This window comes from Ranitomeya imitator, chromosome 4, assembly GCF_032444005.1.
Source record: "Ranitomeya imitator isolate aRanImi1 chromosome 4, aRanImi1.pri, whole genome shotgun sequence".
In the NCBI taxonomy this organism is placed as follows: domain Eukaryota; kingdom Metazoa; phylum Chordata; class Amphibia; order Anura; family Dendrobatidae; genus Ranitomeya; species Ranitomeya imitator.
In genome coordinates, this window is record NC_091285.1 from 324,358,423 (window position 1) to 324,373,506 (window position 15,084).

The window sequence follows — 15,084 nt, forward strand, 5'->3', positions numbered from 1 at the left end:
GAAAAACACTCCTCTTTCACTAATCTGGCTCGCCCTTGTATCCTATTATTTCCTTCTCTGCCTCTGCTTCACTTACACCTTCCCAGTGAGGTGCCCCCTCACCTCGTCATTGGGGTCGCTCCCCCCACAATATGCGGCGACCGCAGATTACTCCGCACCTGTCCTATAAGACGACACCTGGCTTATAAGACGATACCTGACTTTTGAGAAGATTTTCAGGGGTTAAAAAGTAGTCTTATACGCCAGAAAATACAGTATTTGTGTTTCGGATCACCCCTTAAAGCGGCTAGAATGTAACCATGAGGTGTAAGTCTTTTCCTGTTACTCGCCTGAAAAAAATTGCTTTAAATTAAAAAGAAAAAGAGCAAAAGCTCTTTTTTGTTTCGATCACTAAGTTTAACCAATCTTTTACCTTCTACGCAGCTTCCATAAATCACATAGGTCTCAAAGTTGAAAGTAGAGATATTAATTGATGCGCAGCAGAAGCTGTATAGAAGCAGATAGATGACTGCACGGCAATAACACAGCTTACGTATTCGTGGCAAAAGCTGATCATACAGGATGATGAAAGTCTGCTGTTGTCACCAATTGTCGTCATGCATCCAGCCCAGGGAAATTCAGCTTTCATTTTCCCAGTGTTTTCTTCCATAGTGCTCCTTCTGCAGCTTATGTGGGATATAACAAATTCTCTCCTGCTTTGGTCCCGATATTGTAATCACCATCAGAATTATCAGCTTATTAGCAGGTACAGGCTGAGAACTTCTACATATACATTGGCAGCATAGGAGCACACCGAGCACAAAATAGGTTTGCGATTATCTAAACAAAAAGATGACTTCAGTTTCCTGAGCTGCAGCCGGTTAACAATTTTCCAAGATTGAATGTAATCATTTGCAGTTAACAGTATAAGACGACATGCGCCATTGCACTTTACATCTTATCGCCACTTTACCGAAGGACCAGAGTTGAGACAGAGAACATTGCTCTTAAAGGGAACCGGTCACGTTAGAAAAAAACGCTCGTATTAACCTACAGACATAGGGTTAATCTGCAGGCTAATAGCGTTCTGAACCTGATCGATGCCCGCACTTTGAGCCCCACTGACGGGAGGAAAGAATCTTTATTCCTCCTGGACGACTTTGGATTTCAGTCACCGGGGAGGCGCCAGCGCGGGTTCACCGACTGATAGCAGGATAAGCATTAGGGTCGGGTGTCAGTGTCAGGGGCGCAGTTACTCCCGCCACTCTGTACACACAGAGCGCTGACTGAACCTGTGCCACCGCCGCCCCGGTGATTGACACCCAAACACTGCTGGGGGAAATTGTTGTGAATTCTGTGGCAGAGCTCCCTCCTGTGGTCACAAGTGGTACTTCGGCTGGTTCTCTCTGTGAGCTTCCGTTGGTGGAGGAAAGTGGTACTGCGGCTTCTGAGTTTCCTTCCTCAGGTGATGTGGTGAAGTCGTTAGGTGCTGCTCTATTTAACTCCACCTAGTGCTTTGATCCTGGCCTCCAGTCAATGTTCTAGTATTGGACCTGTTTCCTCCTGGATCGTTCCTGTGGCCTGCTGCTCTGCATAGCTAAGTTCCTCTTTGTTATTTGTTTGCTGTTTTTTTCTGTCCAGCTTGTCAATTTGTTTTTTACTGCTTGCTGGAAGCTCTGGGACGCAGAGGGTGTACCTCCGTGCCGTTAGTTCGGTACGGAGGGTCTTTTTGCCCCCTTTGCGTGGTTTTTGTAGGGTTTTGTGTTGACCGCAAAGTTACCTTTCCTATCCTCGCTCTGTTCAGAAAGTTGGGCCTCACTTTGCTAAATCTATTTCATCTCTACGTTTGTCTTTTCATCTTAACTCACAGTCATTATATGTGGGGGCTGCCTTTTCCTTTGGGGTATTTCTCTGAGGCAAGGTAGGCTTATTTTCTATCTTCAGGCTAGCTAGTTTCTCAGGCCGTGCCGAGTTGCATAGGGAGCGTTAGGCGCAATCCACGGCTACCTTTAGTGTGGTTTGAGAAGATTAGGGATTGCGGTCAACAGAGTTCCCACGTCTCAGAGCTCGTTCTTGTTTTTTGGGTTATTGCCAGGTCACTGTATGTGCGCTGACCTCTATGTCCATTGTGGTACTGAATTACCTTTCATAACAGGAAATATAGTTACATTCCTATCGGCAGCGAGACTCAAAGTGTGGGAACCGGGAAGGATCAGAACGCTATTAACCTGCAGATTAACCCAATTCCAGCAGGTTCATAGAGTTTTTCACATGACAAGAAGAAACTTTTATATAGAAAAGAAATATATAACAGACTTTAGGAGTTAGACACATTTGCATCTGGTTGCTAAACAGTTATTTGTGTATTTATTAACATTTTGGAAAACCAAATGTGATGGTTTTAAAATGTGTGCCTAACAGTTCTAAAGGCCAGAAAGTCTATCATGGTTCATGTTCAACCAAACACGATAAGCCACAGAGGGGCAGCATGGTCTCACGTGACTTCGGAAAATGGTTACAAGTCAACATGAGTTACAAAAATGCTGGCAAATACATGCAGAAAGCATCCAAATTCTGGATACTTCACATAAAGCACACTGTAATAGTGCACATGCAAACTAAAATGCCAGAATCAGGAAAAAGACAATTGTCCGAGCATAATATAACATAGAAACGCTTCTAGATTAAAGCTCTTTTCCACCAGGAAAGCTATCAATGCAAATATGAAACCTGTGTATATCGCTCCTGTAGACTAATACATCCCATTGAGGCCAGTCAAAAAGTTTATATTAAATGTATACAATAATTTACTTCTTTTTTAACTATGGAAACCTATGGGTATAGAAGTCCCTGTATAGTATTTGTCATAAGTATTGTATGTGTTAAATGGATATGTCAAGATGAACTAAAAACATAACATCCTAGCATATGGGCGTTGGATGCCACTGTTAGGCATCAGTCACAGCTTACACTTAGTATATACATTTCCAGGTTTGAGTCGACCTGGAGTGCAGTCAACTCTTTGCAAAGAATTCTGAAAATAACCTGCAGCAGTAAGGTTTGCCCACAAGTGTACATGGCAGATCTCCTCACATTATAAGTATAGAACTCAAGCAGTGGAAGATCTGCAGTATATACATCACATAGGAGACACAGAGACTGCTCTATTTACATTACATAAGAGAGGGGCTGGGGGCACATGTATCACAGGAGGGGCTGGGGGCACATGCATCACAGAAGGGGCAGATGCATCACAGGAGGAGCTGGGGGCACATACATCACATAGGAGACACAGAGACTGCTCTATTTACATTACATAAGAGAGAAGCTGGGGGCACATGAATCACAAAAGGGGCTGGGGACACATGCATCACCGGAGGCGTTGGGGGCACATGCATCACAGGAGGGGCTGGGGGCACATACATCACATAGGAGACACAGAGACTGCTCTATTTACATTACATAAGAGAGAAGCTGGGGGCACATGCATCACAAAAGGGGCTGGGGGCACATGCATCACCGGAGGCGCTGGGGGCACATGCATCACAAAAGGGGCTGGGGGCACATGCATCACCGGAGGCGCTGGGGGCACATGCATCACAGGAGGGGCTGGGGGCACATACATCACACATAGGAGACACAGAGACTGCTCTATTTAGATTACATAAGAGAGAAGCTGGGGGCACATGCATCACAAAAGGGGCTGGGGGCACATGCATCACCGGAGGCGCTGGGGGCACATGCATCACAGGAGGGGCTGGGGGCACATGAATTACAGAAGGGGCTGAGGGCACATGCATCACAGAAGGGGCTGAGGGCACATGCATCACAGAAGGGGCAGGGGCACATGAATTACAAGAGGGACTAGGGGCACATGAATTACAAGAGGGACTAGGGGCACATACGTCATAGGGGGTGGGAGCACATACATTACAGGAGGGACTGGGGTTGCCGCTACCGTCGTTGGTAGGAAAGGAGAGCAGAGCGTGCCGACTCCCGTCCACGTAGTACGTCCTGACTCTGGCATGTACTATGTGGACGTGCCAGGCACAACAGGCAGGAAGGTCGCAAACTTCTGCTTGTTAGTACTTTGGTAGATATTTTTTCTTTTTCAAAGTCCAGGATATATTCTCAGAAGATCATGCCATGGTTACTGTATGGGGGCTTGTGATACTAAAATGCTGGGGCTTATTATAAGACCGAAGGTGTAAATATAATAATACTCCTATCTCCACCCTCCCCAGAGAGCAACTATGACATGAGAAAGCATGTAACCTAGGAACACAAGGCCCCCAACGCTACCCCCACTATCCCAATTCCCCCTCATATTTACCCCACTCCCACAGTTATAGGATATGCCTGATTTATATTTTAATTAATATAATATGATCCAGCAGCCCTTACAGATGAAGTGAGGATGATTTGTCTGGGCCAGGCAGTGTCTTAGCACAAAGTAAGAGTGTTATTAGGATCCAGAGCCCAGCGTGGACCAATCAGAGAGCACATGGGGTGGAGCTAACTGCGGCGCTACCAGCCTGTAAGAAGATAATCAGATTAGCTCCAGCCCGTACAATACACGGCACTGAGACTCTGCGATTGGCCGCTGGACAGCATGCATCGTGGGTCACACCCTGTCCATGACACACCAGAGTGCCGCCGCCATGTCCTCCTGCCTAATGACAGAAGCAGCTGTGGATCCGGGTGGGCCTGTTCATGTAACAGGGCCTGAGGTGATGGCCCTCCTCCCCCCCCAGTAGCTACACGACTGTAATGGAAGCCATCGATGTCCCAAGCCCCTTTTTTAGGATGATGAAAACAAATGACAGAAGGGGCAGTTATTTGGAACTTTACATTCAGCTGATGTGGAGAATGTTCTTCACAATGGGAAAATGAGGGTAGAAAAAGGGGAGAACAGAATTCTTAGAAAGGCGCGTGACAAGATACAGTTGTCAGTTTGGACACTCTTCAAATAGATAATACCCCACAAAAAACCTTACAGGAAAGAAGGTGAAGGGGGAATCGCAGTGAGGTTAAAAGAGGAATTATTTCACAGCATTAAGTTTAGGGCTCAAGAGAACATTTAGCTTTTTGGTAGGGAGTAGCTGCATTGACAACCCTTCAGAAAGTTAACCACATGTCTAGTATGAATGCTAAAGGTTTTTAAAACAGGCCAGAGAGGAAAAACCTGACACTTAAGTGAACTCAAGCCTATCTCTAAGCAACCCTGAATGAGAAAAGAGAAAAAAAGAGGGAAAAAGGAGGTCTACATTTCTATGGGTGGTAGACCTTAACCCCTTTACCACCTTGGGTTTTTCAGTTTTGTTTTTTTGCTCCCCTTCTTCCCAAGACCTGTAGAATCTCTATTTTCCGTGATTTGTGTCTGGGCTGGTGAGGGGTTATTTATTGCGTGCCAAGCTGACATTTTTATTGATACCTTTTGAGGGAAGATATGCTGTTTTGATCGCCTATTATTGCATTTTAATGCAATGTTACAGTGACCAAAAAATTTAATTCTGGCGGTTTGATTATTTTTCTCATTACTCAGTTTAGAGATCGGATTATTTTAATATATTGATAGATCGGGCGATTCTCAAAGCGGCGATACCAAATTATGTGTATTGTTTATATGGCTTTATTTTGAATGGGGCAAAAGGGGGCCGATTAGAGTAATTTAGAGGAGTACTATGAACCGTGTAAAATCAAAATGGTTTACCTTTAAAGATTTTGCGAGTTCCACATGATTATCATAAACCAAAATGTCTATAGAAATGTTTTGTAGTCGACTGATAAAATCTCTGTCTCCGATAAGTGCGCCATCTTCTACAAGTACCTTCCACGATCGGGAAACACATTTAGTACCATCCCAAACCTGAAATGAGAAGAGACCATCCATACTTTCAAACGCATTTCAAATATAAGGAAAATCTACAAAAGAGAACTACTGATTAGAAACGAGTGGCTTAAAGAGGGGAATGATTGTAGTATGAAAGGCTTGTGTGCCACTCTGTTTATAATAAATAGACAATGCACAACTGGATTTGCATCCAAATACGCAACATTGACTACAACAGCTAGGTAACAAAGTGAAAATATACTTAAAATAGTAGTCACAAAAGGAGAAAACAAATCAGCACTAGAGAGGGGCGGACCCCTGGATGTTCAGGTAAAGGCTGAACAGTTGAAAAAAAAAATTCAGGTTCGGGTGCGAGAACAGTACCCGAAACCCATTCACTTGAATGGATGGCCCAAATATCCAGTGTTTGCCACAAGGTCATGTGCATGACCACGCGGCAAACACCGCTTATGATGGACAGTAAAATCATTACCGCCGGTCAGACAGCTGCGGTTCCCATACTGTCAAATGACAGCCTGAACACTCAACTGTGATCAGAGGTATATACCTCCGGTCACTGGTGTCAGCTGATAAGACTACTGCTCCTATCAGCCTCCATTTGCTGCCGCTAAGAACAGCGAAAGCAGGAGCAGCTGATGGGAGTATTGATGGTTATTAAAAACAGAGGGGCCTACAAGCTTTTTTTTTTTTTTTTTAAATAAATAAATAAATAATAAACAACAATGTGGGGTCCCCCCTTCATTATTGACAACCAGCCTTGCTAAAGCAGAAATTTGGGGGCAGGTATTTTCAGGCTGGTAACGGGCCCATTGATATTGCCCCGCCAGTCTAAAAACAACAGCCCATAGCCGCCCAGGAAAGGTACATCTATTAAATGCGCCAATTCTAGCGCTTTGCTCAGATCTTCCAACTTACCCTGTAGCGGTGGCAAGTGGGGTTCATACTTGTGGGGTTGATGTCACCTTTGTATTGTTCGGTGACATCAAGTCCACGGCTTGGTAATGGAGAGGCATCAATAAGACACCTCTCCATTACTAATCCTATAGCTATAATGTAAATAAACACACTGGCAGAATAAAGTCCTTTAACCCCATAAGGACCAAGCCACTTTGTAAGTTAATGACCAGGCCTTAATTTTGAAATCTGACCACTATCACTTTATGTGGTTATAATTTTTCCATATTTCGTCCCACAGAGACATGTGAGGGCTTGTTTTTTGAGGGACAAGCTAACGTTTTTATTGGTAACATTTACGGGCACATGACATTTTTTGATCGCAATTCAGGAATTGTTTTTTTTTTCCTCCTCCACTCTGCGTGTTGTAAAATTAATAAGGCAGCTTTATTCTTCGGGTCAGTACGATTACAGTGATGCCACATTAATATAATTTTTTTATGTTTTGGCTCTTTAACACAATAACATTTTTTATAGAAAGAATAATTATCTTTGGATCGCTTTTTACAGCGTACACTGAAGGGGTTAACTAACATGACCATTTTATAGATCGGATTGTTCCGGACACAGCAATACCAAACGTGTACTTGCATATTAGTGGATTTTCTTTTATTATTATGTCATTTTTTTTTTTTTGCGTTTCTTTTTTTTACCTAGTCTCTTTATGGGACTTTCACTTTTTTCACCTTGATTGAAGTTATAATGCATTGCAGTGCACTTGCATTGCAGTGCATTATACCTATACTGAAAGCTTTTGACACCACGCTGTGACATGGTGTCAGAGGCTTTGTGTAGCTTGGTAGCGATCGGGCCCCGTGATGACGTCGCGGGCACGCGGATCTGAAGGCAGAGGGAGCTCCCATTCCTCTGCCTCCCTCCTGAATGTCGTGATCGTGCTCCTGGCTGTTTGTGCAGAAGCTCAGCCACTGACAGAGCTGAGCTCAGGGTGGATAAAAATCAATGTTTTTTTTTAAAAAAAAAACAAAAAAAATCGGATTTTTTTTATTTAAATCGGATTTTTTTCAATAAACTGCTTTTTGAGGAAAATATTTTACCATCCAAAGGTTCTTCCATCATGAGATAAAGCTGAGTTGTTTAACTCAGTAGAATAAAGGCTGTATATGTGTAACATTCACAATGCCATGCTCTTCCAGAGGTTTCTGTAGGATTAGTGGGCAGTTTCTCTCCTATATTATCACAGACGCTTGCTTTACTTACGCAGTTCTCAAAACTGAATTTGACTCCGCAGAGGTCCCAGCCTCTTCTTCACGGCAAAAATGTTACAACATGAACAGAGTTCATGCTGCAGTATTGTGCTCAAAGTTTCACTTTCATTTTCTTGTCTGCTTGCCCTTCCTCCTCCTCACACTTAGATTCACATTCTTCTTGTGTTGTGCAGATCTACTCCACTCCATACAATCAGAAACATATTGTCTAACTTCTTGGACTTGGCACTGAAGGGGTTGATTCTGTATTCATAGGTTTGTAGAACAATAGGATAAAGGTCTTTTTCTCAACTCTGTTCATGTTGTAACATTTTTGCCGTGAAGAGGAGGCTGGGACCTCTGCAGAGTCAAATTCAGTTAGGTAGAAACTTTGATTTAACCCCTTCCCGACCTGTGACACAGCGTATGCGTCATGAAAGTCGGTGCCAATCCGACCTGTGACGCATATGCTGTGTCACAGAAAGATCGCGTCCCTGCAGGCCGGGTGAAAGGGTTAACTCCAATTTCACCCGGCCTGCAGGGACAGGGGGAGTGGTAGTTTAGCCCAGGCGGGGTGGCTTCACCCCCCCCCCCCCCCCCCCGTGGCTACGATCGCTCTGATTGGCTGTTGAAAGTGAAACTGCCAATCAGAGCGATTTGTAATATTTCACCTAAAAAAACTGGTGAAATATTACAATCCAGCCATGGCCGATGCTGCAATATCATCGGCCATGGCTGGAAACACTTATGTGCCCCCACCCCACCCCACCGATCGCCCCCCCAGCCCCCCGATCTGTGGTCCGCTCTCCTCCGTCCTGTGCTCCGCTCCCCCGTGCTCCTGTCCGCTCCCCCCGTGCTCCAATCACACCCCCCGTGCTCTAGTCAAACCCCCCCGCACTCCGATCCCCCCCCGCACAGCGATCCCCCCCCCCCCCCGTGCTCCAATCCACCCCCCTGCACAGCGATCCCCCACCCCGTGCTCCAATCCACCCCCCCCCCCGTGTTCCGATCCACCCCCCCATGCTCCGATCCACCCCCCGTGCCTTGATCTCCCCCCCCCCTTATACTTGCCTGGCCTCCCGGGATCCGTCCGTCTTCTTTCCTGGGCGCCGCCATCTTCCAAAATGGCGGGCGCATGTGCAGTGCGCCCGCCGAATCTGCCGGCCGGCAGATTCGTTCCAGAGTGAGTTTTGATTACTGAGATATAACCTATCTCAGTGATCAAAATAAAAAAAATAGTAAATGCCCCCCCCCCTTTGTCACCCCCATAGGTAGGGACAATAAAAAAAAAATAATATTTTTTTTTTCCACTAAGGTTGGGGTAAGAGTTAGGGTTAAGGGTAGGGTTAGGGTTAGGGGTAGGTTTAGGGGTAGGGGTAGGGGTAGGGTTAGGGGTAGGGTTAGGGTTTCGGTATGTGCACACGTATTCTGTTCCTCTGCGGATTTTTCCGCTGCGGATTTGATAAATCCGCAGTGCTAAACCGCTGTGGATTTATCACGGATTTACCGCGGTTTTTCTGCGCATTTCACTGCGGTTTTACAACTGCAGTTTACTATTGGAGCAGTTGTAAAACCGCTGCAGAATCCGCAGAAAGAAGTGACATGCTGCGGAATGTAAACCGCTGCGTTTCCGTGCAGTTTTTCCGCAGCATGTGTACAGCGATTTTTGTTTCCCATACGTTTACATTGAACTGTAAACTCATGGGAAACTGCTGCGGATCCGCAGCATTTTCCGCAGCGTGTGCACATACCTTTAGAATTAGGCTATGTGCACACGGTGCGGATTTGGTTGCGGATCCGCAGCGGATTGGCCGTTGCGGATCCGCAGCAGTGTTCCATCAGGTTTACAGTACCATGTAAACCTATGGAAAACCAAATCCGCTGTGCCCATGGTGCGGAAAATACCACGCGGAAATGCTGCGTTGTATTTTCTGCAGCATGTCAATTCTTTGTGCGGATTCCGCAGCGTTTTACACCTGTTCCTCAATAGGAATCCACAGGTGAAATCCGCACAAAAAACACTGGAAATCCACGGTAAATCCGCAGGTAAAACGCAGTGCCTTTTACCCGCGGATTTTTTAAAAATGATGCTGAAAAATCTCACACGAATTCGCAACGTGGGCACATAGCCTTAGGGTTAGGGTTGGAATTAGGGTTGTGATTAGGGTTATGGCTACAGTTGGGATTAGGGTTAGGGGTGTGGGGGATTAGTGTTGGAGTTAGAATTGAGGGGTTACCACTGTTTAGGCACATCAGGGGTCTCCAAACGCAACATGGCGCCACCATTGATTCCAGCCAATCTCGTATTCAAAAAGTCAAATGGTGCTCCCTCACTTCCGAGCCCCGACGTGTGCCCAAACAGTGGTTTACCCCCACATATGGGGTACCAGCATACTCAGTACAAACTGCGCAACAATTACTGGGGTCCAATTTCTCCTGTTACCCTTGTGAAAATAAAAAAATGCTTGCTAAAACATCATTTTTGAGGAAAGAAAAATTATTTTTTATTTTCACGGCTCTGCGTTGTAAACGTCTGTGAAGCACTTGGGGGTTCAAAGTGCTCACCACACATCTAGATAAGTTCCTTGGGGGGTCTAGTTTCTAAAATGGGGTCACTTGTGGGGGGTTTCTACTGTTTAGGCACACCAGGGGCTCTGCAAACGCAACGTGACGTCCGCAGACCATTCCATCAAAGTCTGCATTTCAAAAGTCACTACTTCCCTTCTGAGCCCCGACGTGTGCCCAAACAGTGGTTTACCCCAACACATGGGGTATCAGCGTACTCAGGAGAAACTGGACAACAACTTTTGGGGTCCAATTTCTTCTGTAACCCTTGGGAAAATAAAAAATTCTGGGCTAAAAAATTATTTTTGAGGAAAGAAAACGTATTTATTATTTTCACGGCTCTGTGTTATAAACTTCTGTAAAGCACTTGGGGGTTGAAAGTGCTCACCACACATCTAGATAAGTTCCTTTCGGGGTCTAGTTTCCAAAATGGGATCACTTGTGGGAGGTTTCTACTGTTTAGCCACATCAGGGGCTCTGCAAACGCAACGTGACGCCCGCAGAGCATTCCATCAAAGTCTGCATTTCAAAACGTCACTACTTCACTTCCGAGCCCCGGCATGTGCCCAAACAGTAGTTTACCCCCACATATGGGGTATCAGCGTACTCAGGAGAAACTGGACAACAACTTTTGGGGTGAAATTTCTCCTGTTACCCTTGGGAAAATAAAAAATTGCAGGCTAAAAGATCATTTTTGAGAAAATAATTTTTTAATTTTATTTTCATGGCTCTGCGTTATAAACTTCTGTGAAGCACTTGGGGGTTCAAAGTCCTCACCACACATCTAGATAAGTTCCTTTGGGGGTCTAGTTTCCAAAATGGGGTCATTTGTGGGGGACCTCCAATGTTTAGGCATACAGGGGCTCTCCAAACGTGACATGGTGTCCGCTAATGATTGGAGCTAATTTTCCATTTAAAAAGCCAAATGGCGTGCCTTCCCTTCCGAGCCCTGCCGTGCGCCCAAACAGTGGTTTACCCCCACATAAGGGGTATCAGCATACTTAGGACAAACTGGACTGCAACATTTGGGGTCCAATTTCTCCTATTACCCTTGGCAAAATAGGAAATTCCAGGCTAAAAAATCATTTTTGAGGAAAGAAAAATTATTTTTTATTTTCATGGCTCTGCGTTATAAACTTCTGTGAAGCACTTGGGGGTTCAAAGTCCTCACCACACATATAGATTAGTTCCTTTGGGGGTCTAGTTTCCAAAATGGGGTCACTTGTGGGGGAGCTCCAATGTTTAGGCACACAGGGGCTCTCCAAACGCGACATGGCGCCACCATTGATTCCAGCCAATCTCGTATTCAAAAAGTCAAATGGTGCTCCCTCACTTCCGAGCCCCGACGTGTGCCCAAACAGTGGTTTACCCCCACATATGGGGTACCAGCATACTCAGTACAAACTGCGCAACAATTACTGGGGTCCAATTTCTCCTGTTACCCTTGTGAAAATAAAAAAATGCTTGCTAAAACATCATTTTTGAGGAAAGAAAAATTATTTTTTATTTTCACGGCTCTGCGTTGTAAACGTCTGTGAAGCACTTGGGGGTTCAAAGTGCTCACCACACATCTAGATAAGTTCCTTGGGGGGTCTAGTTTCTAAAATGGGGTCACTTGTGGGGGGTTTCTACTGTTTAGGCACACCAGGGGCTCTGCAAACGCAACGTGACGTCCGCAGACCATTCCATCAAAGTCTGCATTTCAAAAGTCACTACTTCCCTTCTGAGCCCCGACGTGTGCCCAAACAGTGGTTTACCCCAACACATGGGGTATCAGCGTACTCAGGAGAAACTGGACAACAACTTTTGTGGTCCAATTTCTTCTGTAACCCTTGGGAAAATAAAAAATTCTGGGCTAAAAAATTATTTTTGAGGAAAGAAAACGTATTTATTATTTTCACGGCTCTGTGTTATAAACTTCTGTAAAGCACTTGGGGGTTGAAAGTGCTCACCACACATCTAGATAAGTTCCATTCGGGGTCTAGTTTCCAAAATGGGATCACTTGTGGGAGGTTTCTACTGTTTAGCCACATCAGGGGCTCTGCAAACGCAACGTGACGCCCGCAGAGCATTCCATCAAAGTCTGCATTTCAAAACGTCACTACTTCACTTCCGAGCCCCGGCATGTGCCCAAACAGTAGTTTACCCCCACATATGGGGTATCAGCGTACTCAGGAGAAACTGGACAACAACTTTTGGGGTGAAATTTCTCCTGTTACCCTTGGGAAAATAAAAAATTGCAGGCTAAAAGATCATTTTTGAGAAAATAATTTTTTAATTTTATTTTCATGGCTCTGCGTTATAAACTTCTGTGAAGCACTTGGGGGTTCAAAGTCCTCACCACACATCTAGATAAGTTCCTTTGGGGGTCTAGTTTCCAAAATGGGGTCATTTGTGGGGGACCTCCAATGTTTAGGCATACAGGGGCTCTCCAAACGTGACATGGTGTCCGCTAATGATTGGAGCTAATTTTCCATTTAAAAAGCCAAATGGCGTGCCTTCCCTTCCGAGCCCTGCCGTGCGCCCAAACAGTGGTTTACCCCCACATAAGGGGTATCAGCATACTTAGGACAAACTGGACTGCAACATTTGGGGTCCAATTTCTCCTATTACCCTTGGCAAAATAGGAAATTCCAGGCTAAAAAATCATTTTTGAGGAAAGAAAAATTATTTTTTATTTTCATGGCTCTGCGTTATAAACTTCTGTGAAGCACTTGGGGGTTCAAAGTCCTCACCACACATATAGATTAGTTCCTTTGGGGGTCTAGTTTCCAAAATGGGGTCACTTGTGGGGGAGCTCCAATGTTTAGGCACACAGGGGCTCTCCAAACGCGACATGGTGTCCACTAACAATTGGAGCTAATTTTCCATTCAAAAAGTCAAATGGCGCGCCTTCCCTTCCGAGCCCTGCCGTGTGCCCAAACAGTGGTTTACCCCCACATATGAGGTATCGGCGTACTCGGGAGAAATTACCCAACAAATTTTATGATCCATTTTATCCTATTGCCCATGTGAAAATGAAAAAATTGAGGCTAAAAGAATTTTTTTGTGAAAAAAAAGTACTTTTTCATTTTTACAGATCAATTTGTGAAGCACCTGGGGGTTCAAAGTGCTCACTATGCATCTAGATACGTTCCTTGGGGCGTCTAGTTTCCAAAATGCGGTCACTTGTGGGGAAGCTCCAATTTTTAGGCACACGGGGGCTCTCCAAACGTGACATGGTGTCCGCTAAAGAGTAGAGCCAATTTTTCATTCAAAAAGTCAAATGGCGCTCCTTCCCTTCCAAGCCCTGCCGTGCGCCCAAACAGTGGTTTACCCCCACATATGAGGTATCAGTGTACTCAGGACAAATTGGACAACAAATTTCGTTGTTCAGTTTCTCCTTTTACCATTGGGAAAATAAAAAAATTGTTGCTAAAAGATAATTTTTGTGACTAAAAAGTTAAATGTTCATTTTTTCCTTCCATGTTGCTTCTGCTGCTGTGAAGTACCTGAAGGGTTAATAAACTTCTTGAATGTGGTTTTGAGTACCTTGAGGGGTGCAGTTTTTAGAATGGTGTCACTTTTGGGTATTTTCAGCCATATAGACCCCTCAAACTGACTTCAAATGTGAGGTGGTCCCTAAAAAAAATGGTTTTGTAAATTTCGTTGTAAAAATGAGAAATCGCTGGTCAAATTTTAACCCTTATAACTTCCTAGCAAAAAAAATTTTTGTTTCCAAAATTGTTCTGATGTAAAGTATACATGTGGGAAATGTTATTTATTAACTATTTTGTGTCACATAACTCTCTGGTTTAACAGAATAAAAATTCAAAATGTGAAAATTGCGAAATTTTCAACATTTTCGCCAAATTTTTGTTTTTATCACAAATAAACGCAGAATTTATTGACCTAAATTTACCACTAACATGAAGCCCAATATGTCACGAAAAAACAATCTCAGAACCGCTAGGATCCGTTGAAGCGTTCCTGAGTTATTACCTCATAAAGGGACACTGGTCAGAATTGCAAAAAACGGCAAGGTCTTTAAGGTCAAAATAGGCTGGGTCATGAAGGGGTTAAATCACTGATTTAAATCAAGCATTACTGACTAGTGATTTAAATCGTGATTTAAATCAGTTAGATTTAAATCAAATCCACCCTGGCTGAGCTGCTGCACTGATCGGGCAGGAAGTGCTGACATTTCAGCATCTCCTGCGTGATCAGGCTGTGATCGGTCAGTCAGATTGACTAACCGATCACAGCGATCTGTGTGCGGGAACCGACAGCAGGGGGTCCCTGCACCTCTTCCCGTGCCACTCAGCTGTCACAGACAGCTATCGGCACTGAACTATCACTGCGTGTTTACGCACAATGATAGTTTAAATCCATGACGGGCATAGCCTGTCCTGGTGCAGGAACGGACATCCAGCCATGACGGACTAGGCCCCTCATTGGACGTTAAGGGGTAATTGAAAGAATGACACAGACTCCTTTAATGATTCTAAATTAAACCATACTCACGTCATTACCCATTCCATTGAAGTC

General features: G+C 44.6%; 1 protein-coding gene across 3 annotated transcripts in view; it reads right to left on the reverse strand.

The window, feature by feature from the left end:
- The window catches only part of POT1 (protection of telomeres 1), a 93,409-nt gene that overhangs the window by 34,027 nt on the left and 44,298 nt on the right, over nucleotides 1-15,084 (reverse strand). For all 3 annotated transcript variants that reach the window (XR_011320740.1, XM_069764912.1, XM_069764910.1), the window contains exon 5: nucleotides 5,693-5,848. Coding sequence is in view for 2 of the 3 variants with exons in the window: in XM_069764912.1 (XP_069621013.1) it covers nucleotides 5,693-5,848 (156 nt within the window). In the remaining variant the exon portion in view is untranslated. The remainder of the gene's footprint in view (nucleotides 1-5,692; nucleotides 5,849-15,084) is intronic.